Source organism: Musca vetustissima, unplaced genomic scaffold (assembly GCF_032173495.1).
Source record: "Musca vetustissima isolate MV318-11 ecotype Yass unplaced genomic scaffold, APGP_CSIRO_Mvet_v1 utg29156, whole genome shotgun sequence".
In the NCBI taxonomy this organism is placed as follows: Eukaryota; Metazoa; Arthropoda; class Insecta; order Diptera; family Muscidae; genus Musca; species Musca vetustissima.
Genome location: NW_026879865.1, coordinates 86,532 through 112,615, shown reverse-complemented (window position 1 = coordinate 112,615; position 26,084 = coordinate 86,532). Strand labels below are relative to the sequence as shown.

The 26,084-nt window shown below is 35.1% G+C and overlaps 2 protein-coding genes and 1 long non-coding RNA gene across 3 annotated transcripts in view; 2 read left to right on the top strand and 1 right to left on the bottom strand.

The window, feature by feature from the left end:
- LOC133325002 (uncharacterized) overlaps window positions 1-26,084 on the top strand; it is a 165,968-nt gene that overhangs the window by 89,223 nt on the left and 50,661 nt on the right. The window lies entirely within an intron of this gene.
- LOC133325001 (protein Cep78 homolog) lies at window positions 9,224-20,030 on the top strand. The gene is made up of 6 exons (XM_061533829.1): window positions 9,224-9,506; window positions 13,427-13,614; window positions 15,362-15,713; window positions 16,023-16,473; window positions 16,549-16,864; window positions 19,482-20,030. Exons 1-6 carry the CDS (start codon window positions 9,224-9,226, stop codon window positions 20,028-20,030), a joined length of 2,139 nt encoding a protein of 712 aa, XP_061389813.1.
- On the bottom strand, window positions 22,060-22,529 carry LOC133324998 (histone H4). The gene is made up of 2 exons (XM_061533826.1): window positions 22,334-22,529; window positions 22,060-22,219 (listed from the first exon to the last, which is right to left on the bottom strand). Exons 1-2 carry the CDS (start codon window positions 22,511-22,513, stop codon window positions 22,088-22,090), a joined length of 312 nt encoding a protein of 103 aa, XP_061389810.1. The 5' UTR covers window positions 22,514-22,529; the 3' UTR covers window positions 22,060-22,087.

The window sequence follows — 26,084 nt, the reverse complement described above, 5'->3', positions numbered from 1 at the left end:
CCAAAAGACTTGGTATCCTGAAATTTGAATTAAATTGAATGCAGGAAGTTTTTTTTGTATGGTTGAGGTGGGTAATCTTGGAAATAATATGTGCTAAATGGAACTAAATTTGCTACAATTTGGATTTGAGTGAACCTTTAGAGCTCGAATCATGAAATTTGGTACTAAATGGTACTCAAATTTAATTTTTTGTCGATATTAATGTGTGGATTGCTTAGTTTTTCTGACATTTGAGTTTTCTCTGAAAATAAAATAATATGTTAATGCATGTTTAAATATATCCCACATTCGCTAACGAAGTAACGGGCATATGCTAGTAGCCTATAAAGACCCATTATGTTTTGGTGAGAAAATGATATTTGAACTTTAAAAATGATATATTAAGATCCTTTGCTACACCGATATTTTCACTCGGAATTCCAAATTACAGACACATCGGTTGAAAAATGACGCTAATCATTCCGAAATAGGGAAAATGGGGCTTAATATAGAATGTCAAGGTACAGTAACTTCTGTAGGAAAGAAACTGCGTCTGAAAACTTCTAAATACCGAAATGCGATGGCGGAAACCTTTATATAGGGGCAATATCAAAACATGACTTAAATCTATTTTTTTTTTTTGCAAAAATGTTTTCATCCTCAAATTACAGCCAATTAAGATGAAACCGAAGCTAAAAATAAAAATTCGTTTGGAAATGCCTTATAGAAAAGGTATTGGTACAGTTATGTTGGAGCTATATTAAAAAGTGTACCAATTCCATATGGAATACCAAACATTCCGAGAGTATATTAAAAATTGTTTAAATTTTGACCCTTTGTGAGGAAGGTACTAGAAGGAGTGGAGCGATAAGTCCGATCTTTCAACATTATACTTTTATGGTTATAATATTAAGCTGTATATTATTTCAAGTCGGATGATCCATCGTGTGATAGCATATCAGAAAAAGTACAATGACTAGTCCCATCTTCTGGTCTAAAACCAATATTTCGACGAGGCACATTTTTGCCGTAGCGAAGTGTATATATTCTCATTAGCCATAAGCCTGAGGTTATAAAAATGGTCCTTACTCTTTAAATATCTTGATCGACCAATAGTGTTATTGAGGTTATGAACTTTTTTCTACGTATCTGTTCCTATTACAAACGGACAGCTTTGACAGTGTCTCGGACTCACCAATACATTCTACATCAGTACTAAAATAAAGTAATAACAATTTTTTATCATATATAATTTCTATGACGAAGGAAAATATTTATTTTCTTATTTTTAATTGTATTTCATAGCTGGTTATTAAAAAAATCAATGTTAAACACTGTGCTATGTTTGTTTACATTTGAGTATTGAACAAAACAAAGGAATTTGGGTACGACCTTAGAACGGAAGTGGATTTTTATAGCGGAAACTAATATTATGCAAGAGTTTGTGTTACAACCCCTACAAAACAACATTTGTATGGGTTAGCAACTAATGCAACAGGCTTTTTGAAATTGAATGCCAATCAATATTTTTAATTTACAAATATATTATTTTTAAAATTAATAAAATAATAATAAAAAAACTAAAGAAAAAATAAATGTAATAAAATCTTTTTTTCAATTTAATAAGTCATAAAATATATGTCAATCAAATATATGATTGATGTACTATTTTTTTTGGGAAATTCTAGTATAAGTATCCGAAAAGAATTGAAATGTACTAAATTCTCTACAATTTCGTATCAGCTAAAAAAACTTATAATTTGGAATGTGAATCCAGGTTGAGAAGTAGATATTCGATATAAGGTGGTGATTTTTGAAGTTTGTACTAATGTATACGAAAAGTACGTAACGGTACGAAATTTGGTACAAGTTGAATTTTGAGGAACGGATGGAGTTGGAATTCTGAATTTTGAGTCAGAGTATTGGATTAGGATATGTAGGAAATATTGGATATTTGTACTTATGTGTACGAATACACTGAAATAAGATTACTACCGCGTATTTATGTTTTCTAAATGGTACTAAATTTCGTACAATTTGAATTTTGAGTGATTCGATAGAGCTGGAATCCTGAAATTGAGATGTAGGATTGGGATATATAGAAAGTTTTGGAAATTCGTACTAATGTGTACTAAATGGTTCCAAATTTGGGTTTGAGTGAACCGATATGGTCGGAATTCGTCGTACGATATGGAAATTTTGTAGTTATGTATATTAATATATTAAAATATTATGTGTATTAAATGGTACTAAATTTAATGCAATTTGAATTTATATGATTCGAAAGTTTTGGAAATCCTTACAAAATGGTACTATCTTTGGATTGGGTGAACCGATAGTATAGTAGTAATGGGAATTTATACTAAATGGTACAAAATGTTATACAATTTGGATTTATGTGATCCAAAAGAGCTGCAATCTTGAAGTTTTGAATTAAGTTAGAGTGTTGAAATGGGGTGTGCGCACGTTGTACAGAACAGGCGCAGTTTTCGCTTTGACGGATGTACTCAAGCCGTTATTATTGCCTTACAGGAAATGTGATGGAAAGGGACTGGCGTAAGTAAATCAGATGATTACGTCCTGTATTATAGCTGCCATGAAACCAGACATGAATTTGGCTGTGGATTTATGGTTAACAGGAGAATAAAAACCCTCGTCTCCAGATTCACTCCAGTATATGAGCGAATTGCTATAATCCGTATAAAAACGAAGTTCTTCTACATCAGTCTCATTTGCGTCCATGCTACGACCGTAAATAAAGAACAGAACAAAGACATATTTTACGAGCGCCTAGAAACAGCATATGAACGCTGCCCTGGCCATGACATTAAAATTCAGCTAGGAGATTTTAATGCAAAAATCGAAAGGGAAAATATCTTTGGCCCCACCATCGAAAAATTCAGCCTCCATGTAGAAACATCAGACAACGGCATGAGGTTGATTGACTTCGCGGCAACAAAAAACATGGTATTTAGCAGCACCAGATTCAAGCCTGTCGATATACACTAGGCCCCTTGGATTTCTCCCGATCGAACAACGAGAAATGAAATCGATCGTGTTGTGATAGACAGAAGGCTCAACTTACCCAAATGCTGCTTTGAAAGCACCCATTGCCGCAATAATAAAATAGAAGCACAATGGCAAAGAATTGTCCACTCCCTACAAATTGCAGCAAAAGCAACACTTGGGTACCAAAGCAAAAGCAGCAAAAGCAACACTTGGGACCACTATCAAGAAATCCATGGTACGATCAGGAGTTTCGTAATGCTACTGATTTGAAAAACCCAGCGTATAGGGCAATCCTGCAGACAGTAGCAACACGTAATGCGATGGAGAATTGTCGAGAGAAAAGGAGAGAGGAGAAACGTATTTTCAGAAAAAAGAAGAAAGAACAAGAATCACCTAATCGAGATATACAGGAGTCAAAATGAAGTCCGGAAATTTTACTAACGAGTAAAACCCCTGTTGACAGATACAGACAGCGTGCTGAGGATGTGGAAGGAGCATTTTGAAAAACTTCTGGTATCAAATAGTAGCGGTGAAGAGGATACCCCACAACCAATAATAGATGACGGTATAGAGCGTATATCACCTAGCCAGGATGAGGTCAGAATAGCAATCAATCGGCTGAAGAATAATAAAGCAGCAGGTGCCGATGGGTTACAAGCCGAGCTATTCAAGACTTGTCGTCAGATGCTGGTAAGGAGCATGCACCAGCTAATTAATACAATTTGGCTAGAGGAATGCATGCCCAATGATTGGAACCTGAGGATTCAGACAAGGTGACAGTTTGTCATGTGACCTTTCTAACGTTTCCATGCTTACAGTCGAACTAGCCTGTCTCTTATTTTTAGCATTCATTCCACTTTAAGCAATTCGAAATTTAAACAGCTATGTTATTTGGTTCTAAATAGGAGTATGTTGGTTTTGTGTAGCACCAATTTCTTAACTACCCCATTTATTTCCTTGAAATAAATTAAAAAATAAAAATAAAAACCTGACCAACTTCATTGACTCTATAAAATTTCATAACACTTATGAACGGTAGTTTTTGTTGTTTAAATCCGGTTCCGTCTTTTTTACGGCTATTCTTATAAATTCATAAGGCATAACCAACTATTTTACTGACACCTTTTAAGAACTCCCATTTTAAATTTTTATTAAACGGTCAACCAACACAAAAACAGAACACCTTTAGAAGTAGTTCTTAATGTCTTCATTTGTGGTTTCTGGGTATGTGGAACGCTTCTTCGTATTGGCGAATAGTGTAAATGTGCTACACCATAAATTCATGGCAAAGTTCATGTGTTATTTCTTCCAGTAAATTGTTGTTGTTATTTTTTTTTTTTTTTTGTAACATTAGTTTTTATATCTGTCGTTCCATATGAGAGCCTAAATAAACAGTCATCGACCAAGCTGGTTGAACAAATGTTTGTTTCATTTTTTCGCATAAATTAAAGTAAATCAGTGTAAATTTCACATATGGAAAAACATTAACATTCTATGAAAATGTTTAACATTCCCCCCAAAATGTGAAATGATTTCTATGCCATGTTAATTTTTTCCGGATGGGTACTAATAAACACAAGAGACCATTCTCAACTTAAGGTCATTGCTTGGATATCAAAAAAAAAAAAAAAAAAAATATATATATATATATATATGCACACTAAATTAGGCAGTATCTTAGTTTATTGTTGATTTGGATCTTGTTTATAATTTTGTTTAGAACCATTCTTTGAGTACACCCCAAGGGGTGGGTAAATGCCCATTTGCGGGTATTGAATCTGTAATATAACATCTATTTCCGGGTTTCTATTAATAAATCGATTTAAAATGAATAGTTTTACAATACTTTAAAGACATGGGTACTCGGGTATTTACCCAAAAATTGGGTATAAACTAATTAACTGGAGAACCACCTGTCATAAGCTGCCAAAATTTGACACAGATGGTTTTTATATCAATAGAACTACTGGTATAGGAAATGGGGTCTTTGGATTCAAGTTTTGATCAAATAAAATTTGGCTTGTATGTTTGGTATGGAAATGGGGTCCCTGGGTTTAATTTTTGATAAAGCCCCCATATATCCGTGCCTCCCGATTTAAGGTATTTTTTGCCCATAAGACACATTTTACGATCAAATTGATTGCAATTTGGCATAGGTGTTCTTTATTGGTACCAAATATCCACGCATAAATTTATAGATGGAGATCCACGTTTTCTGGTAGACCCATACAAGGGCATCCCTATTTTGAGTATTTACCCAAAAATTGGATATAAACTCATTAACAGGAGAACCACCTGTCATAAGCTGCCAAAATTTGGCACAGATGGTTTTTATATCAATAGAACTACTGGTATGGGAAATGGGGTCTTTGGATCCAATTTTTGATATAGTCCCCATATTATTTAGACACACATTTTACTATCTAATCAGCTGTAATTTGGGAAAGAGAGATTTCTATGGATACGAAATATCCACGCAAAAATGTATAGATGTAAGACCACGCTTTCTTGTAACCAATACAAAGGTAAGCCAATTTTTAGTATTTACCCAAAAATTGGTATAAACTCATTAACTGGCGATTTCAATACAAAGCAATTAAAAAGTCGTGTTCACACCCTCTAACATAAGGTGGACATTCAAAATACCTAAAATCAATCGGGATTTTAATATAAGGGCTAAGTCATTGTAAATTGCTACAGATTCTATGGTTGTCAAACTGGACTAAGACCTTGAACACACCGAAAATGACACGTGACCTTTGCATGGGTTCCATGGAATAATATTGAAAATGTTATGTGAAAAATGTATGTACCCACCCATGCCCGAAATGAATATTGACAGACCCTTCGTAATGTAAAACCAGCGGAGTAGTATAGTCGATAGGTCGAATGATGCCCTACATAACTACCACTCTAATCTTAGCTTCTGCAGATCTATATTCCGGCAATATTTCGCGATATTTGCATTCACTTGACCGATTACAGGTCATGAGCTCCACTTTTTAAATATTTTCCAAATCTTGTTTTCCCGAGGTAAATATTTACACTATATTATACAAATTTTGTCACTTTAGGTTTTGGTTGATATGACCGTCGGAATATTGTATTTGGTCACCATGTAAAATGCATATAATAACCTCTAGAGCGACTAGAAAATCTGACAAAAATAAAGTTTTCGGTTCATTGTACCCCATAAATATCATCTCTACAACAGCGTCCTTAACCAAAACCGGAACTTCATGTAAAATTTCAAGACGATCAGCTCGAAATTTCTACCCTCTAGTTGGGTAATAATAATACTAAACAATATCAGAATACGTAGCCCCTGTAAATATTTAAGTATAACACCCACATCCGAGTACATACAACAATATAATTGGTATCAATTTTAAGGTCAAACACCCCTCTTGTTCTACGACTTCAGGAGTAAATAAGTACGACTCAGAATACAAAATTTGTCATTCTTCACAAAAAAGTCTGGGTCCATTTGACCCACAAAAAATTAACCGATCTTCATCAAAACTTACATGCATATTCTATGGTCAGACTCTTCTCTCTATGTAGAATTTCGTGGTGTTCGGGTCATAATTGTGGCCTCTAGAGCTAACAGAAAAACAGACAAACATACAGTTGTTGGTCCATTTCCAAAAACAATAGGGTTCTCCATTGGCCAGAATCCTCGCTACATGCAAAATTTCGTGACAATTGTTTACAAATTATAATGGACAGATGGACGGACGAACACACATGTCTAGATCGACTCAGCTAGTCGAGATATGACGATCGGTATACTTAAAGGTGCGTCCAATATTTCGTCAATATTTCGCGGCGTTACAAACTCTTGGGACTGCACAAACTTATAATACCCTGACAACATAGTTGTGTAGAGTATAAATATTGTGATTTGTGTATAGGGTCATACAAATACTTATGATAGGACTGGGCCTTTAAAAGGAGGCTAATTTTTGGTAGGAGGATTTAAAATCCAATGAGACCCCAAAGTATAATATTATACCCAATTCGGTGGGTAAAACGTGCCCAAAGTACCGAAAAAATCGGGAAATCGCAGCTACCCCGAAAAATGGACTTATATTTATAATTATTAGTAGAGCGATTTGTTTCCAAAAGAGAATCTGAAAGAAGCAAGTAAGAAAGTGTCAGTCGGTAGACCATCAAAATTTGGTTCGAAAACTTTGCCCAAATATTGTTTGATAATGAAAATTTTTATTAAATACACACTTCACCCTGTGCTAAAACAATATATAAAGCTTTTTAATCCTCTAAGCACTTGAACGGCCCTTAGTTGCTAAAGTCAAATTTTATACACTCTCCAAAGTATAGTGGATGTCGTTACCGCAGCCAGTTATATACCTCAGCCTTTTCCATCCGCTTCATATCAAAAGTAAAAGTTTACGGTGAATGTACCAGAAGGAATGAACCGATAGACTTCGCCCTATTTGTCAGTAATTTACATAAAATCAAACTAAAATATATGTGGAAGTTATATCAAAATCTTAACGGATTTTAGCACACATCATTCTAGACTCAATTCTATACGCTATGCCAAATTTTGTGCAAATCGAAATATATATAGGGGCTTAGGTGCACCATTTACATAAAATCGGACGAATATATATGGGAGCTATATCTAAATTTGAACCGATTTTCACCGATTTAACTTAGCACACACCATTCTAGACACAATTCAGTACGCTATGCCAAATTCCGTGCAAATCGAAAGATATATAAGGGCTTAAGTACACCATTAACATAAAACCGGACATTGGAACCGACTTTCACGAAACTTAGCACACATCATTCAAGATTCCATTTAGTACGCTATGCCAAATTTCGTTCAAATCGAAAGATATAAATCGAACGAAAATATATATGGAAGCTATATCTAAATCTGAACCGATTTTTACCAATTTCAAAAGGGTTCGTCCTTGGGTCAAATAAATGAATGTACATCGCGACCTGTACATTGTTTTCAATATAACATGGACAGACGGACAATTTGACGGACATGCTTACATCGATTCAGAAAGTGATTCTATGCATATTATCCTGTATCACAATGTAGAGAAGGGTATAAATATTGTATGTATTATAGGTATTTAATGGTTCTATGCGTATTTCCATATGATGTGGCTGTAATTTGGCTTTCTGGGTTATAGGATGACTGACTCTGATATTTGATATTTCTCCCATGTAATGATATACCCTTTTTGCATGTAATTGAAAGGTTTTCTGAGTCAATTCATTGTCTCGATAAAGGTCCCGCTCCAGACAGTTGAGTGTCCAATTTAACCACATATCGTATCGGAATGTATATACCCTCATTTGCCATAAGTCTGATATTCTTTCCAAAGATTTTTTTAACTTATCACCTTGATGTATGAAATCCACATGACCTTTATTTCGAAAATCGAAATATTCAACTTTAATATTTTTGTTTTTGGTAGCTTATAGGAAGTGAAATGTTGTCTGAGGTGTTAGCCTAAATGCTATAAAGCAACGCAGCTACGGCTTTCTTTATTTCAATAACAACAGATAACCCACAATAACATGAATGCATTTTTTACGAACATAAATGAACATTCTCACGATTAAATTGTTTTACAAAAGAAACTATTTCATATCATATACTGGTTATACTTGAAGTGCATTTAACATCCGAAATAATGGAAGTAGGTCGAACAATAGCCTAAAGCATGTTTTGTTTTGAGTTTTTAGTTTTTTTTTTTGTGAAACAGAAGCCGTTAACCCATTTAATGAATTAATTGTCCAACACGAATGTCCGACTTTTAAATACGAGAACGTGAGTGATTAGTAGATATCCGAACTAGCTGAATATATTCAATCACAAAATAAAGAAAGAAACAAAAAGACATTGACAATTTCAAATAGAAAAAATACCAACAACAACTATAATCCAAGAAATAGAATTTTCAATAATTCAATTATTTTCTAAACAATATTACAAAGCAGAAGTCGATTGAAGATTGGTTTTTGGCTATAGATTTCGAAATAAACGGACAGACAGACGTTAGTAACAGCCTCTCGTGGAATACAGAAAGACGGAAACGGAAGTTTAATTCAATATCAAAAACAAACAAGAACATCAAAGATACAACAGCTTATAAAAGGTATTGATATTAAGGAAAGAAATGAGGAGAATGATGTCTCAAAATGATTTTTATTTCCACCAGCCACCCTTACCTCAGGTGTCATTATGCATAAGTGCAACAATTTACAGCTGCGTGATGTCTCCAGCTTCACATCATCGAAAAAACTCAGCCGATGTCGTTCCTTTCATTTCCGTTATTTGGAATTGTGTCGTGCCAAAAATCTCACCCCGTTAACTGATATTAAGGCGAAAAATAATTGCACCTCTTCATTGGATTTTTATGGCGATAAATTAGATGTTAACGATTGGTTGCTGATCGTTGAGGCTCTCTACTATGATGAGGTTCTGCAAACATTGGCAATACGCATGCGGAAAACATTTCCCACGGGTAAGAAAAAGTGGAAATAATTGATAATAGTTTTTATACCCCTATAGGGTGGAGTATAATATCAATATTTTTGTTCATCAGTCAATTCGTCTGACTGTTGAAATTCCCATAGAGGTCGCAATATTTAAGAGAGAGAGAGAGCTTTGGCAATTGCTACTACTGCTAGGATGTTTGCTAGAATATTTTTCCATATTGCGAAAAGTTTTGAAGGCGTTAGGCACATCCTCCAACAGAAAGGGAATAATTTCGCAATTCCCAGTTCTTGGGTGATGAAAAACATCTATGTAGAAAATGTTCAATATAGGACTTATATATAAAGATTTTAAATATTTGATGACGATAATAGTTAATACAAGGAGGACTTGCCTTATAGACCCCCCTCTTCTGATTTAGTGTAGATTTTGGAGAACTCAATGGATCAAATGGTATACTCCATTCGCTTCTAATAAAATTTACAAGTTTTTGAATAGTTGTTGAAGAGGTGCATAGGTGGGTTCTGTCTTTGGTAAAAATGTATGTGCACTGTTCAGATCAAATCGCTTGATATTCGATTAACAAATTTCCAATATTAGTAGGGGAATTTTCTAACAAATCTAGGTGATTTGATAAATAATATTACGATATTACGGACACTTCAATAGATTAATATAGGATTTAACATTTAAAAAAACCTTAGACACTTCGTGGGGGAGTTACAAGAATGTGTGTACCGATGGGTTCCGTTTTCGGACTTGATATAGGGTTCCTAAAAATATTATGAATTGCAATCAATGAACCAAATGGGGATCTTCAATCGCTTGACAAACACAAAATTTCAAAATTTTTTACACTCTATGGGGAAGTTATCATAATTTGTGGAAAGATGGGTTCCATCTTTGGACTTCAACTATGTTTAATAGAATTATTACGATGTACACAATTGAATGAAATTGAATGTCCCGTTCGATTCATACGAGAGTTTTAAATTTCTAAAAGTATGACTATTTGTGTGGTAGGTACTAAAAAGTGTGGACCGAAAAACACCAAAAAATTTTAAAAATTTCTGGGGGTGCATCAGGAGGAGTGGATTGATATTCCGCATCTTAACACGTGATTTAAATTGGTTCTAAATATTATCGTATCCACCAGAAAGATGAACATTTGCAAATTGACTCCAAATTGGATGAAAACTTCTTGGCTCATAGAAACTTGGAGTCTATAGCCGATATTTTGATTATTGACAGCCATAAGGCCAAGGGTATACAATTTTAAATTTGGATATATACCATACATGAAAGTCCCATCCCGTCATAGGAATTTTGATGGTTGTAGGAATATTCCAAACGAAGTAGTTGTAATTTGGACTCAAGAGTGTCGCTCCATTTCCGGTATAGATTCCTCAGAATATATTCAATATAGAAAGTTGTTTTGAAGCAGTTCAAAAAAATTAATATAGGATTATGTTAAAACATGATCACTATATAAATTTACCGCTCCGATTTAGGTTTTTGAGGGTCCAAAACATATTTTCCAAGCTGAAGTTGTTGGAATTTGGCATCACGGGGTTTAAGAGGATGAGAAAATATTCTATTTAAGTACATGTTCAGACATTGCTACCATACAAAGGTCGCGTACCCAAAATTTTCAATAGAAGTCCATTCTATGGACAAATCTCGATTTAGGTATTTTAAGGATTGTTTTGACATAACCATCATAAAAATGTCTAGCCCCATTTGTATACCCTTCACCACAATGTGGTAAGGGTATTATGTCATTGTGCATATGTTTGTAACAGGGAAAGGAAACGAGATGGAGAATATGCATAGAATCACTTTCTAAGTCGATTTCTGTATATACGCCCGTCTGCCCATTTTAAATTATAAACAAAGTTTAGGTCGCATTAATGATCCGAATAGGATAAAATTTGGCATAGGTCACTTATTTGGTAAATAGTGCACCAAAGACTCAATGTTTGTCAGATTGAGACACAATTTTTCACAGCTTACTGGTTCGTTTGATTTTAGGTAAATGGTGCACAAAACACCCAATGTTTGTCCGGTTGAGGGAAAAATTTCGCACAGCGTACTAAATTAGGTAAAGCTTGGTGGGCGCTAAGTTTTTTTTTTTTTTTTAAATCGGTTTCGATACCTTGGTGGGCTCTAAGTTTTTTTGAAATCGGTTCAGATTTAGATATAGCTCTCATATATAGTTTCGTCCGATTTTAGGTAAATGTTGCACCAACCTCCTAATTATGGTCCGATTGAGACAACATTTCGCACAGAGTACTGAATTAGGTTCTAATTGATGTTTTTCGAAGTTTTGTTGGAATCGGTTCAGATTTAGATATAGCTCACATATATAGTTTCGTCCGATTTTATGTGAATGAAGCACCAAACTTCCAATATTGGTCCGATTGAATCACGATTGTGCACAGTGTTCTGAATTAGGTCCTAATTGATGTTTGCGAAGTTTTGTTAAAATCGATTCAGATATAGAAATAGTTCCCTTACATAGTTTCGTCCGATTTTATTTAATTGGTGCACCATACTGTCAATGTTTGTCCGATTGAGACAAAAGTTTGCACAGCATACTGAATTTAGTCCAGTTTGGTGCCTGTGAAGTTTTGTTGGAAACGGTTCAGATTTAGATAAAACTCACATATATAGTATCGTCCGATTTTATGTAAATGGACCATCGAGGATATTTTGCTGTTGAAATCGATTCAGATGTAATTATAGCTCCCACATATATTTTTCCGATTTTGTGCAAATGATGCAGGCGAAGGAGCCTATGTCTGTTCGTTTTACATGAAATTTTGCATACCGTATTGAATTGATGTCGTTTCAGCTTTAGATATAGTTTCCATATATTTTTTCATCCGATTTCATCTAAATGGTGTACCAAACCACTAAAGTTTGTCCGATTAGGACGAATTAGTGCACAACGTACAAAATGGAACTCAGAATAACGTGCATTGGATTTTGTATCGAGATAAATTTTGGATAGTGCACTGTGCTGCAGCATACCAAATGTTGGATGCTTCCTTTGCTCAAATACGTCCACTTATGTATAGCTCTCATACATATTTTGCTCTTTATCTTACAAATGATTGACATTTAATTTCTCACACATTTCAGATTGGTGTGTGTGTGGGTTCTTGTTAGTTCAAATATATATGTACTTCACCCCGTTAATTTCGTCTGCTTCCATTTAATGGTTCTCTATAGATGCTATGGTTATTCTATCTACAGGATTTTATACATATGAGCATCTCTTGCATGTACCCAAAGAGGTGAAAGGTATCATATAGTTGGCCCTATCCGACTTTTAAACTTTCCTTACTGCTTAATATTTTGACACTCCAAAGCATTTTATATATTTCGATGGTACTAGGCGCATTTATCAAAGGATGTGACTTTAATTTGGCATTTAGAGATTGTGGTTCGTAGTAAATTCCTTCGCATATCCGAAATAAATGCCTTGCTCCATTTTCCATTATATTTCTTGGTTCGGCTGAACTTGGCGTCGTTTTTATACTCTTCCCCTTAAGGCGAAATGTATTCATCGGATCAAATATTGACATATTCTAGATCAAAATAAAATTGTGTCCCTATTAAGCCATGACTGTATTCTGTGTGTCCATCTGAAATCATTATGGAACTCGCAATAGTAAAGATCCGAGTTTTGGAATTTTGCACATACATTGCTACTAATCGTAGAATATTCGGGGCTCTTTTTCGAATAGTCTGTAATTTAGTATGTAGAATAATTGGTTAGCAAAACTCCCTACCAAAGATTATCAATATTGGTCCCATTCTTAGGTTTCTAGCCCAATTTTCCAACCTGTAGTTTGGTATTTCGTAGGCTCCCATATCGATTTTAGATATTTTGAATTCGCACCTGTACCATGCACTTAACATAATTTTTTGTTGTTTTTTTAGTTCTAGAACATTTGGATACGGAAAAGAAAGCTCGACTATTTCGTCAAAAACCGGTGCTATTTACGAAATTCATATTTTCTGGTGTTGTGGAGGCGGTATCGAACTGCATTCAATTTAATAAGAATTTAAGAGTGCTAATTCTTGATGGACTGCCATTGAATGACAAATATGTGGGAACTATAGCTAAGGTAATGTATAATATGAATAGAAAATTTTAATAATCTATACCGCACTGGTACTGGATTCAGCTACAGGTGAAATTTTTATTTATATTAAAGTAAATTTAGTACTACTCATTTATATTGGGTCAAGAATGAACCGTACTGAAATTGGTGGAAATCGGTTCATTCTTCCGATTTGATGTAATATACCACTGAGTTCAGATGAATTCTAAAGGTCGTTTCCACAAGTTGAGGACATTGGGAATTCCACTAGTAAAGTCCATTTGAAAATGTTTTAAATATCGTCAAAGCGGAATTGGCGCCCAAATAACCATTTATATAATGTCTTAGGTCATCGAACATAATGTGGCCCCCTACACTAGGGTCAATGAAATAAGCAGTCACGGAAAGGATCTGAAGATCGCGAAAGTGGAATTGGCGCCCAAATAAATAACTATATATATATTATTTTGTCACTTCCAACCTTTAGTAGACTCCCTAAGACTAGGATAAATCAAGTAAGCAATCGCGGACTGTTAGCAAGTTTTGAATTATAAACGAATTATATATTGTATAATGAATTACATATTGTATTATGTCCGACCTCTTGTTTATCAGTATTTCACGGTTTGCATTTAGCGTACGGGCTGTACTTAAATATATTCTTGTTGAGTGTCTCAACGAGTTTTTCAGCTTAGTTGGCTAGTCCTTCTTATGCTCTGGCTTTACAATGACCTCTAACACCGCTTACATTATTACGGACTCTTATCCTGGTAGTTCTAACTCCATCACACTTCATGCCATAACGCGAGCCTGGGTTCAACACGAAAAGGAGAACATTTTGCACATTTTAATGTGGGTCTTGATTAAGAAAGTATTTTGACCTTCAACCTCTGAGATGGTTTACCCTTCACGGATGAGAATAACGTTAATGATGCCATTGTGATCTCACACCACAGTACTACAGTTCTATAGCAAGTGACCAGCCCTTGCTATCGAGGTGAATGTAGATGCGTCAGCACCATCAGTCACCAAATTTGCCAAGTCCAAAGAAGCACACGATTTACAGATTATTTGAGCGGGACAGAAATGCCATAATGGATAAAGAATTTATTCTTAACAAGAAGAATATCAAGATCCTTCGGAAATTCTCTAGACTCGCTTCCTGAATAGCAATGTGAGAGATAACATGGAATCCGAAGTCTTCTACGAAGGTGACTCAAGTTAACCCCCTTCTGCAGGAGAAAACTGAAAAACCATGTTTGACTGGGAAAATAAAGCCCAGAATATCTAATCAATTAATACCTTCGAAAGGGGTCTCAAGATATCTTTCGCACCATCCACAAGTGCGAATATATGTCATCCTGAAGGCATGCACGTTAGAGGAACTCTAGAAAGGTTACTGTGACCCAATATCCAGCCGATGCTACCGATGTAAGAGGCAATTAAGGAGGATTTTGGTGTCGATGGTCTTCCGATAGAAATAATGAATGATTCACTATCAACCAGCAACGTACACAGGATTTCATTTCGGGGTAGTACAAAATGAAAAAAATTGCTGTTGCAAACATAAATTTACTGTGAAAAAACTTAATTTCGGTGGGGGCCCGGAGATTTTTTAATTGGCATATCCTTTATATATCTGCAAGAGTATAGAGTATCCTTGTGATGGGACTAGAAGAGACATTTTGGAAATAAAGGCCGGGAACTTTTCGACTGACCGGTCCATTTTACAAATTAACCGAATGTTCTCTTATTTCCTCATTTATTTCAGGCTCTCTCATCCAATGTCAGTTTAAATGAAATAAGCTTCCAACGATCCAATGTTGGCGACAAAGGTTGTGAGGCCATTTGTAATACCATTAAATATTTGGAAAATATTGAAAAACTAAATTTATCCGAATGTCAGTTGACGACAAAAGGTGCCGAATTTGTGGCGGATATGGTGAAAATACAAAAAATAAGTCGCTACACAGAAGGCTGGCAAAAATCCTTGCGTTATCGAGATGTAGATCCTGATACTATGCCAGGCTTGAGATCACTCGCACTGGCTCGAAATCCTCAAATCGGAGATGAGGGTATAAAACCGATAGTGGAGGTGCTGAAGGAAGATGTGTGGATAAAGGGTGAGTAACAAATACCAAAGTTGGGACGTTCAGGAAGGATCTAGTTCAAAGGAATGAATAATTTCGCAAAAGGAACGATTGGTTGTACGTCCGATTCATTCGTACATCATGTTCCTTTTGTGCCAGTCGGGAGTTGGGTCGTTGCGGAATGAACTACTTCAAAAGAATGAACTATTCCGCTAAATGAACGATCGGTGCTAGGTCTTGTTCATTCGTTTATCTAGTACATTTTACTCCAGTCGTTCCATGGCGCAATGAATAGGTAGTCCATTTAGAGCAGCTGATGAAATAATGTCTCTCTTTTTACAGTTATTGACATGGAAAATTGTGGTCTTACCGATCGTGCGGCAAATCTGATATTGGATTGTTTGGAGCTGAATAATTATATTATCGACTTTAATGTTCGTGGTAATCCGGGTATAACTAAGTTCCTGCAACGCAGTATACGTGAACAATTGGGAAAAGAAGATGAAGACCAACTATTGTTGACGGAACAAAATCAAGAATTAGTACCAGGGCCGAATGGCACCATGATAAAAAGGCCAAAAGTAACCATAGCCGCCCTCAAGGAACAATTGAAAATTCTTGAAGAACAATTGGAATTTGAGCGTATGTTACGCGAAAAAGCGGAACAATTAAATGATAAACTTAATCAACAGATATTGGCCTATGAGTCACAATTGGAAACTAAAATGAACTCTCAAATACCAGATGGTTATGTACTGGTTAAGGATGAGTCCTTGCAATCGATTATAAGGGAGTAAGTATACAGAACATTTGATATACAAAGGACCTTCTTAACAATGTTTCTCTTTCCGCCTTCTTTATTATCCAGGCGTAATGACTTTCAAAAATTGGCCACAAGTGCGGCCGGTAGTAATGATGAAGCCACACCACGCCAAACTGTGCAGCGTTTGCAACATTCGATGGAAATAACCTTGAAAGATGAATCCGAATATCATGAAATGTCTAACCCGATTAATGGTAGTTCATCTAAAACCAGTGAAAAAACTCTAACACCAAAGGAGTCAAGAAAGTCGCATAAAGTTCGCAAGGTCAAAAGTGAAATAAAATATGCGGAATCACCCGCTAAGGAATCGGCGAAACGCAAAGTTTCAAAATCAGATCATGAATTCTCGAACGAGAGCGATGTAAGTTTAAATGCTTTAGAATTTCGCCGGGAAATTTATAATATTTTATGGTCATATAATTTGGAACTATAAACCCTTTTTAGGTGTAGGATATTTATAGCCGAATAAGGGTATATTTTTATTTATATATTTTTTTCTATTTATGTTGTTTTTATTTTTAACAAATACAAACTATTTTTTAAGTATTGAACTATTGTTACAAGATAACCATGAGATGTAACTAAAAATGCATACATAAAATCGTCGGACTATTATACTTCTATATGGAAGATATGCTAAAAATGCATACATAAAATCGTAGGACTATTATACTTCTATATGGGAGGTATGTCAAAAATAAAAGAAATCTGCTTAAAGTTTTTTAAATCGAAAGGGTTGTACACAGACTTTTCTCTTACTTCAAGAACCCTATGTGGCACATTAGCATCAATTGGAAAATCTCGGAAAATCTTGGAAAATCTCGCCCACGACCTTCAAAATGCTTGATTTAGGGCGGGATCTTCCTGTTAAGGTTATACATAACGTGGTTCTAAATGAAAAATTATCTGCAGAGATGTTTTACCCCTCAAGAACTCGGAATACCAAATCACAGCCACTTCGGTAGGAACCTGTGGTTAAGGGCTATACCCCTTTCAGTTAAAATGCGCCTAAAATCTTTAAAATGCGAAAATTAGGCGGAACATTTATGAAGGGGCAGTATCAAAAAATGGAAATAGGTCGAAAATTTTCTGCAAAGACTCAAAGTACAAAATTACAGTTAAAATTGCGGCCATAGCCTTCAAAACACCCGAAATGGAGCGGAATTTTCATGTGAGAGTTATACCAGAACATGTGCCATTAACGATATATTGAGATGTTTTTCACTATCCAAGAACTCAGATTCGATTAAAACGTTCAAAATACAAAAAAAAAAACGGAAGGCTTCTACATCGAACATTTTCTGCAGAGACGTGTTTCACCCTCCACGAACCCGGAGGTCCAAGTTACATCCACTTCTGTAATACATACAAAATACCAACAATTGGGCGAAAATTGGGGATATAACAAAATGTGACCCTGTATCGAAATTTTTCTGCTAAAATGTTTCTTCCTTTCCAAGCTCCCTAAATGCCAAATTATAGCCACTTCGGCAGCTAAAACTTCGCATACATAAATTTTGACCTACTTCAATTTGTGCCAATCGGTCTAAATTTGATTTTTGGTGATCCATTTACATAAAATCGGACAAAACTATATATGGGAACTATATCTAAATCTGAACCTATTCCAACAATATTTGGCATACATCAATCTGGGCCAAATCGGACAAATGGGAGCAGTATGGTGCCTCATTTACATAAAATCGGACGATCCTATATATGGGACCTATATATAAATCTGAACCGATTTCAACAAAACTTGGCATGTATCAATTTAGACCTAATTCAGCACTCTGTGCAAAATTTTGTCTCAATCGGACAAATGGAGCAGTATGGTGCTCCATTTACATAAAATCGGACGAAACTATATATGATAGCTATATCTAAATGTGAACCGATTTCAAAAAAAAAAACTTCCCATACATAAATCTGGGCCTACTTCAATACCCCGTACAAACTTTTGTCTCAATCGGACAAATGGGAGCAGTATGGTACTCCATTTACATAAAATCGGACGAAGCTATATATGGGAGCTATATATAAATCTGAAATCAACAAAACTTGGCAAGTATCAATCTAGACCTAATTCAGTACTCTGTGCAAAATTTGGTCTCAAATATTACCTAAAATCGACCGGAACCATATATGGGAGCTATATCTAAATCTGAATGGGCGAAATATGTGAACTGTGCCAAATTTCATCTAAATCGGATCATAAATGCGACATATACTTTGTTCACAAAAATACGTGGACGGTCAGATGGTCAGAAAGTGATTCTATGCATATTCTCAAAAGTAAACATGGGTCTATCTCGATTCCTTTTGCCTGTTACAAACATATGCACAAACACATAATACCCTGTACCACAGTGTGGTAAAGGGTATACAAAGATGATGTCGATGCTTTGGTGCTATAGAAGCAGCCATCCGAATCACCTCTTAATTCCCGTTTCCACGACAGAGGGGTCTACGATCTGAAACGACCCGAGTCTTACTCGGCCAACGTCTGTCACCTCAGCCAATTGTGTAAAAGCAATAGGGCTACAACAACAACAACCTATTAATTCCACAATAGAGAGGTCTACACAACAGGGATTAGGGCGATGTAGCTGATTCAATTTGAATTGTTAATGGTATAACGCTTAACATCTGTCCGGCATGTGGTAATGATCCACATGATGCCACACCTCTTCAAAACCCTGTCACCTAACCCCATATTCACTTTGATCGTATACAGATCATTGCTTTTTTGAATCTATTACACCCATGGTGAGCTACCGTAGTAATTGTTATTATAAGCAGAACAAAATCATGGTTCTAAGTTTCATGTACTTATTTATCTAATCTTAGGGTGTTTTCGTATAACCACTACCCAAAAGTTTTATAAATCATCATTGTTTTATTCTGTCATATTCTATATCGGAATTGTGTCTTGGTATTAACCCCATTATTAATTCACTGTTCAATTTAATTTCCAGGTCAATGTGGCCGCAATACAGATTGAGAGCAACATTGGTGATACCGTATCCAATAATACAAGTCGCAGTACAGTGTCCACGGTAATAAATACTCGCATGCAGCTGCGAAGTGCCAAAAAGAATAATGTAAATTTTTGCAATAACAACAACAACGCCAACGGCAATGGAGACAAAAACAGCAGCAACAACAACAATTTTTCACAAAATACATTTAACAAACATCACAATATAATTCAAAAGAAATTAGAACTGGACGATCTATCAATGACAACGCCGAGAAGTACAAATAGTGAAATTAATTCCACCTCCGATTCGGATACTTTACGCAATGACTTCATCGATAATTATCAACCGTTAAAGGTGTTTATGAGGAGGAGTAAAAAATCCCCAGCAATGCCATTGACACCTATACCAATGTCACCAAGAAGTACCACTAGTGATGATCCAGAGCAAGGGAATGTAGAAAAGTATTGCAATAATCGAAGAACTGTTGGAAAGAGCTTTGATAAATCACCACGTTCATTGTTTTTTGGATTGGCGGAGAATTGAGCCAGGCGAATTTTGGGGGCCCAGAGGAGAGTGCTGTGAAACCAGAAATATTTTGTAAATTGTCTGTGTAAATAATAATAGAATTCCTCAAATTAGATTTTATTTGAAATAATAGATTTATAAATAAATATATATTTTTATATATATACCCGTAAAAAGAGAAAAAAGTAGGACAGTCCATTTATTAATTTATATATATACCCGCAATATATTTTGCTGTCCGATTTAGGAAACTTTTACAGATGAAAGGTCTAAAGCTATGATTCTTAAAAGTAAAAAAATGTTTCCATTTTTATTGCTTAAATTAAATGATTTGAGGTCTCAAAAGGGGGATACGTCTCTGCTTTGCCCTCTTATTATTAATAATATTCTGGTAAAAAGTAAATTTTTTTGCAAAGTAAATTATTATTTCTATCGGGTTGAATCATAACTTCTCCTTTTCTAGAAGTCATATACGTTGGTACCTTTCGTAAACTCAATAGGAACCAGTAAGGAAAGTTCAAAAGTCGGACGGGGATGACTATATGATACTCTTCATCACTTTGGGTACATACAAGAGATGCTCATATGTACAATATCCTTTATATATGGAAGCTATATCTAATCGAATAAAATCGAATAAAAATAAAATCTGAACCCATTTCAACGTAGAACAGGATCTATGGAGCACCATGTACCTAAAGCAGGACTAAAGTATATATGTGCGCTATATTTAAATCTGAACCAGTAATTTCAGGACGCTGTGCAAATTTTTCTCTCAATCGGACAAACATTGAGAGTGTGGTACCCCATTTACATAAAATGGAAGGAAAGTATATATGGGAGCTATATCTAAATCTTAACCGATTCCAACAAAACTTCGGACACATAAATTTGGACCTAATTCAGTACTCTGTGCAAAATTTTGTGTCAGTCGGCCCAAATGTGACTCTTTGGTGCTCAATTTACATAAAATAGGACGAAATTGTATATGGGAGCTATATCTAAATCTGAACCGATTTCAACCAAACTTGGCATATATCAATCTGGACCTAATTCAGTACTCTGTGTAAAATGTTGTCTCAACCGGACCAATAGTGGCTGTATGGTGCTCCATTTACATATAATCGGACAAAATTACTATAAATGGGACATATATTTAAATCTGAACCGATTCTAACAAAACTTCACATACGTCAACCTGGACCTAAGTCAGTACTCTGTGCAAAATTTTGTCCCAATCGGACCAATATTGGGAGTTTGGTGCACCATTTACCTCAAATCGGTCGAAACTATATATATATAAGCTATATCTGAATTTGAACCGATTTTCTCCAATTTCAATAGGGTTCGTCCTTGGACCAAGTAAGTGACGTGTGCCAAATTTCATCCAAGTCGGATCATAAATGCGATCTGTACTTTGTTCATAAAAATACATGGGCGGACATGCATAAATCGACTCGGAAAATGATTCTATGCATATTCTCAAAAAAACCATGTGTCTATCTCGATTCTTTTGCCTGTTACAAATATATGCACAAAGACATAATATCCTGTACCACAGTTTCGTGAAGGGTATGAAAACAGTAAGGAAAGGAACCAATACGAACGTGACCGACTATTTGCAAGAGGTGCACATAACCCCCTTCGAGCATTATATAGAAACTTTATTCGAAAACAAACCCGATCGGAAATGGAACTGGGAAAAAGTGTTCGTGAACCTAATACAAATGCATGTATCTGCCAAAAATGCACAATTTCCATTGTAATTTCAACAGTTGCCCCATATGAAAACAACCACAGTTTAATTTAGACACCAAAATAGTATTGATATTCTTTATTAATTATACTGTCATATTAGTTTAAATTACAATCAAAATAGATTAGCCCAAATATGTTTATATTTTGTGTGCGGAAAATCGAATAAAATTTTTATTTTTGTCAAACTCAAATGGAATTCTTTAGTATTTAGTTGTGTCAATTAGATGGAATATATTTGGTTGATTCGCCTTTTTTTATTACCCATAATACATCAATGTGACAGTAAGAATGAGATCGTCTCCAGGAAAAATAAACGCTTAACCACCAAAACCGTACAAAGTACGGCCTTGACGCTTCAAGGCATAGACCACATCCATAGCTGTTACAGTTTTACGTTTAGCGTGTTCGGTATAAGTAACAGCATCACGAATTACGTTTTCCAAAAATACCTAAAATATGGAAATGGAAACAATTAGTATGTAATTACATTCTGGAATATTCCAACAAATAAATAAAAACAAATGTTTGTTCACAGACGCACACACACATCCAAACATACGTACCTTCAATACACCACGAGTTTCCTCATATATCAATCCAGATATACGTTTTACACCTCCACGACGGGCCAAACGACGAATAGCTGGTTTGGTGATACCTTGGATATTATCACGAAGTACCTTACGATGACGCTTGGCACCACCTTTTCCCAAACCTTTTCCTCCCTTACCACGACCAGTCATTGTTGTTTTTTAGTTGGAGTTTTTGGAGATTTTTAATGCGCGTTTTAAAATTGCCTATAATAAAAATGTGTGTGTTAATGGATGTTAATATTTTTTATGGTTTATTTGTTGTAAAAAATATAACGTAAATAGTTGGAAATAATAAAAAAATTCCCCCGGCGATATTTTACCTGATGCAAATTGCAGTCGATATTTTGCTTTTAATGGCAGGGTTGTCACGCTACGTAAAAGTGCGTATATACTACAGAGTTGTATTGTAACAGGGTGATTTGTTCATTTTTGTACACAATGTATTATGTTCACACAAAGAGTTTTACATTTGAGTGCGTGTTGATTTCGTGAACATAAAGGAATTTATATTTATGAATACTTGTATTTGTCTAGACAGATGCTTCTTACCTGCTACTTGGGTGGTCTCCGAATATGCCCTATATAATATAGAATAAAGTCTAGTTTAAGTAACGCAAATCGTTTTGGATTTTGTTGTAATCAGAGCTCTTAGCGCTATCAGTGGTAAAATTTTCGAAAACTATCGGCGACCGAACCTTAAGCTATTCTACTATTTGGGTGCCTACATTTGTTCGGATACTCTTCAGACTTGTTTGATAGGACTCTCTCTAGGTTATAAAGACCTCTCCAAACGTGCTTGGACGGTTAAAATTTGTATTTAAGAAAATCAAGTCATGAATCGACATGGCTGTTTCGATGGTGACACTGTAGGAAATGGTTCGGTAGGAAATATTATTTAAAAATCCACGCCTACGTTTGTAATGGTTCGGTAGGAAATATTCTTTAAAAATCCACGCCTACGTTTGTAATGGTTCGGTAGGAAATATTCTTTAAAAATCCACGCCTACGTTTGTAATGGTTCGGTAGGAAATATTCTTTAAAAATCCACGCCTACGTTTGTAATGGTTCGGTAGGAAATATTCTTTAAAAATCCACGCCTACGTTTGTAATGGTTCGGTAGGAAATATTCTTTAAAAATCCACGCCTACGTTTGTAATGGTTCGGTAGGAAATATTCTTTAAAAATCCACGCCTACGTTTGTAATGGTTCGGTAGGAAATATTCTTTAAAAATCCACGCCTACGTTTGTAATGGTTCGGTAGGAAATATTCTTTAAAAATCCACGCCTACGTTTGTAATGGTTCGGTAGGAAATATTCTTTAAAAATCCACGCCTACGTTTGTAATGGTTCGGTAGGAAATATTCTTTAAAAATCCACGCCTACGTTTGTAATGGTTCGGTAGGAAATATTCTTTAAAAATCCACGCCTACGTTTGTAATGGTTCGGTAGGAAATATTCTTTAAAAATCCACGCCTACGTTTGTAATGGTTCGGTAGGAAATATTCTTTAAAAATCCACGCCTACGTTTGTAATGGTTCGGTAGGAAATATTCTTTAAAAATCCACGCCTACGTTTGTAATGGTTCGGTAGGAAATATTCTTTAAAAATCCACGCCTACGTTTGTAATGGTTCGGTAGGAAATATTCTTTAAAAATCCACGCCTACGTTTGTAATGGTTCGGTAGGAAATATTCTTTAAAAATCCACGCCTACGTTTGTAATGGTTCGGTAGGAAATATTCTTTAAAAATCCACGCCTACGTTTGTAATGGTTCGGTAGGAAATATTCTTTAAAAATCCACGCCTACGTTTGTAATGGTTCGGTAGGAAATATTCTTTAAAAATCCACGCCTACGTTTGTAATGGTTCGGTAGGAAATATTCTTTAAAAATCCACGCCTACGTTTGTAATGGTTCGGTAGGAAATATTCTTTAAAAATCCACGCCTACGTTTGTAATGGTTCGGTAGGAAATATTCTTTAAAAATCCACGCCTACGTTTGTAATGGTTCGGTAGGAAATATTCTTTAAAAATCCACGCCTACGTTTGTAATGGTTCGGTAGGAAATATTCTTTAAAAATCCACGCCTACGTTTGTAATGGTTCGGTAGGAAATATTCTTTAAAAATCCACGCCTACGTTTGTAATGGTTCGGTAGGAAATATTCTTTAAAAATCCACGCCTACGTTTGTAATGGTTCGGTAGGAAATATTCTTTAAAAATCCACGCCTACGTTTGTAATGGTTCGGTAGGAAATATTCTTTAAAAATCCACGCCTACGTTTGTAATGGTTCGGTAGGAAATATTCTTTAAAAATCCACGCCTACGTTTGTAATGGTTCGGTAGGAAATATTCTTTAAAAATCCACGCCTACGTTTGTAATGGTTCGGTAGGAAATATTCTTTAAAAATCCACGCCTACGTTTGTAATGGTTCGGTAGGAAATATTCTTTAAAAATCCACGACTACGTTTGTAATGGTTCGGTAGGAAATATTCTTTAAAAATCCACGCCTACGTTTGTAATGGTTCGGTAGGAAATATTCTTTAAAAATCCACGCCTACGTTTGTAATGGTTCGGTAGGAAATATTCTTTAAAAATCCACGCCTACGTTTGTAATGGTTCGGTAGGAAATATTCTTTAAAAATCCACGCCTACGTTTGTAATGGTTCGGTAGGAAATATTCTTTAAAAATCCACGCCTACGTTTGTAATGGTTCGGTAGGAAATATTCTTTAAAAATCCACGCCTACGTTTGTAATGGTTCGGTAGGAAATATTCTTTAAAAATCCACGCCTACGTTTGTAATGGTTCGGTAGGAAATATTCTTTAAAAATCCACGCCTACGTTTGTAATGGTTCGGTAGGAAATATTCTTTAAAAATCCACGCCTACGTTTGTAATGGTTCGGTAGGAAATATTCTTTAAAAATCCACGCCTACGTTTGTAATGGTTCGGTAGGAAATATTCTTTAAAAATCCACGCCTACGTTTGTAGTGGTTCGGTAGGAAATATTCTTTAAAAATCCACGCCTACGTTTGTAATGGTTCGGTAGGAAATATTCTTTAAAAATCCAAAAATCCAGAAATATTCTTTGAAAATTGGAGCCTATGTCTGTGATGTTCTCATAGGAAATATGTATAAACATGTCGATAAAGTCGTTCAGAGAGTACATACACAAAAATTCTCTAAATATCTACACGGCAGCCAGGTAGAAGTATGCATTCATAGTTACCATTCTTTCTCTGCTAATAGAAAATATAAAAGATCGCCATTTTCTTTTCTATCTTCTTAAACTCCGGTCTATTTCTGCAGCAAATGTTCTAAATTTACAGATTTTCGTTAAGAACGCAGTTAAAGTTGCCCTGATATTTATGAAAGGAACATTAAACGACATATACTTTAGAACTTTTGACTGTGTTAATCTACTTTATGAGGATTTATTTGACAATTGAAACCCACTGGGTTACCGAAATCCGGTTAAATATAAACGTATTATTAAAAAATACGTGTTGATTAAATCTGAGATCATCAAAAAATTCTAAAATTTTCTGATTGAACATAATTGTTTCAGAAACGGGTTTCGAGTAAAAAGTTGGAAAACTTGAACGTAAAGTTAGTAGAACCTTTTAGGTTCTGGAATTATAATTATAATATTTGGCCAAATAAACCATGTATGAATTTAAAAAAAAAAATAATAAATAAATAAAATTCTAAAATATGAACCCT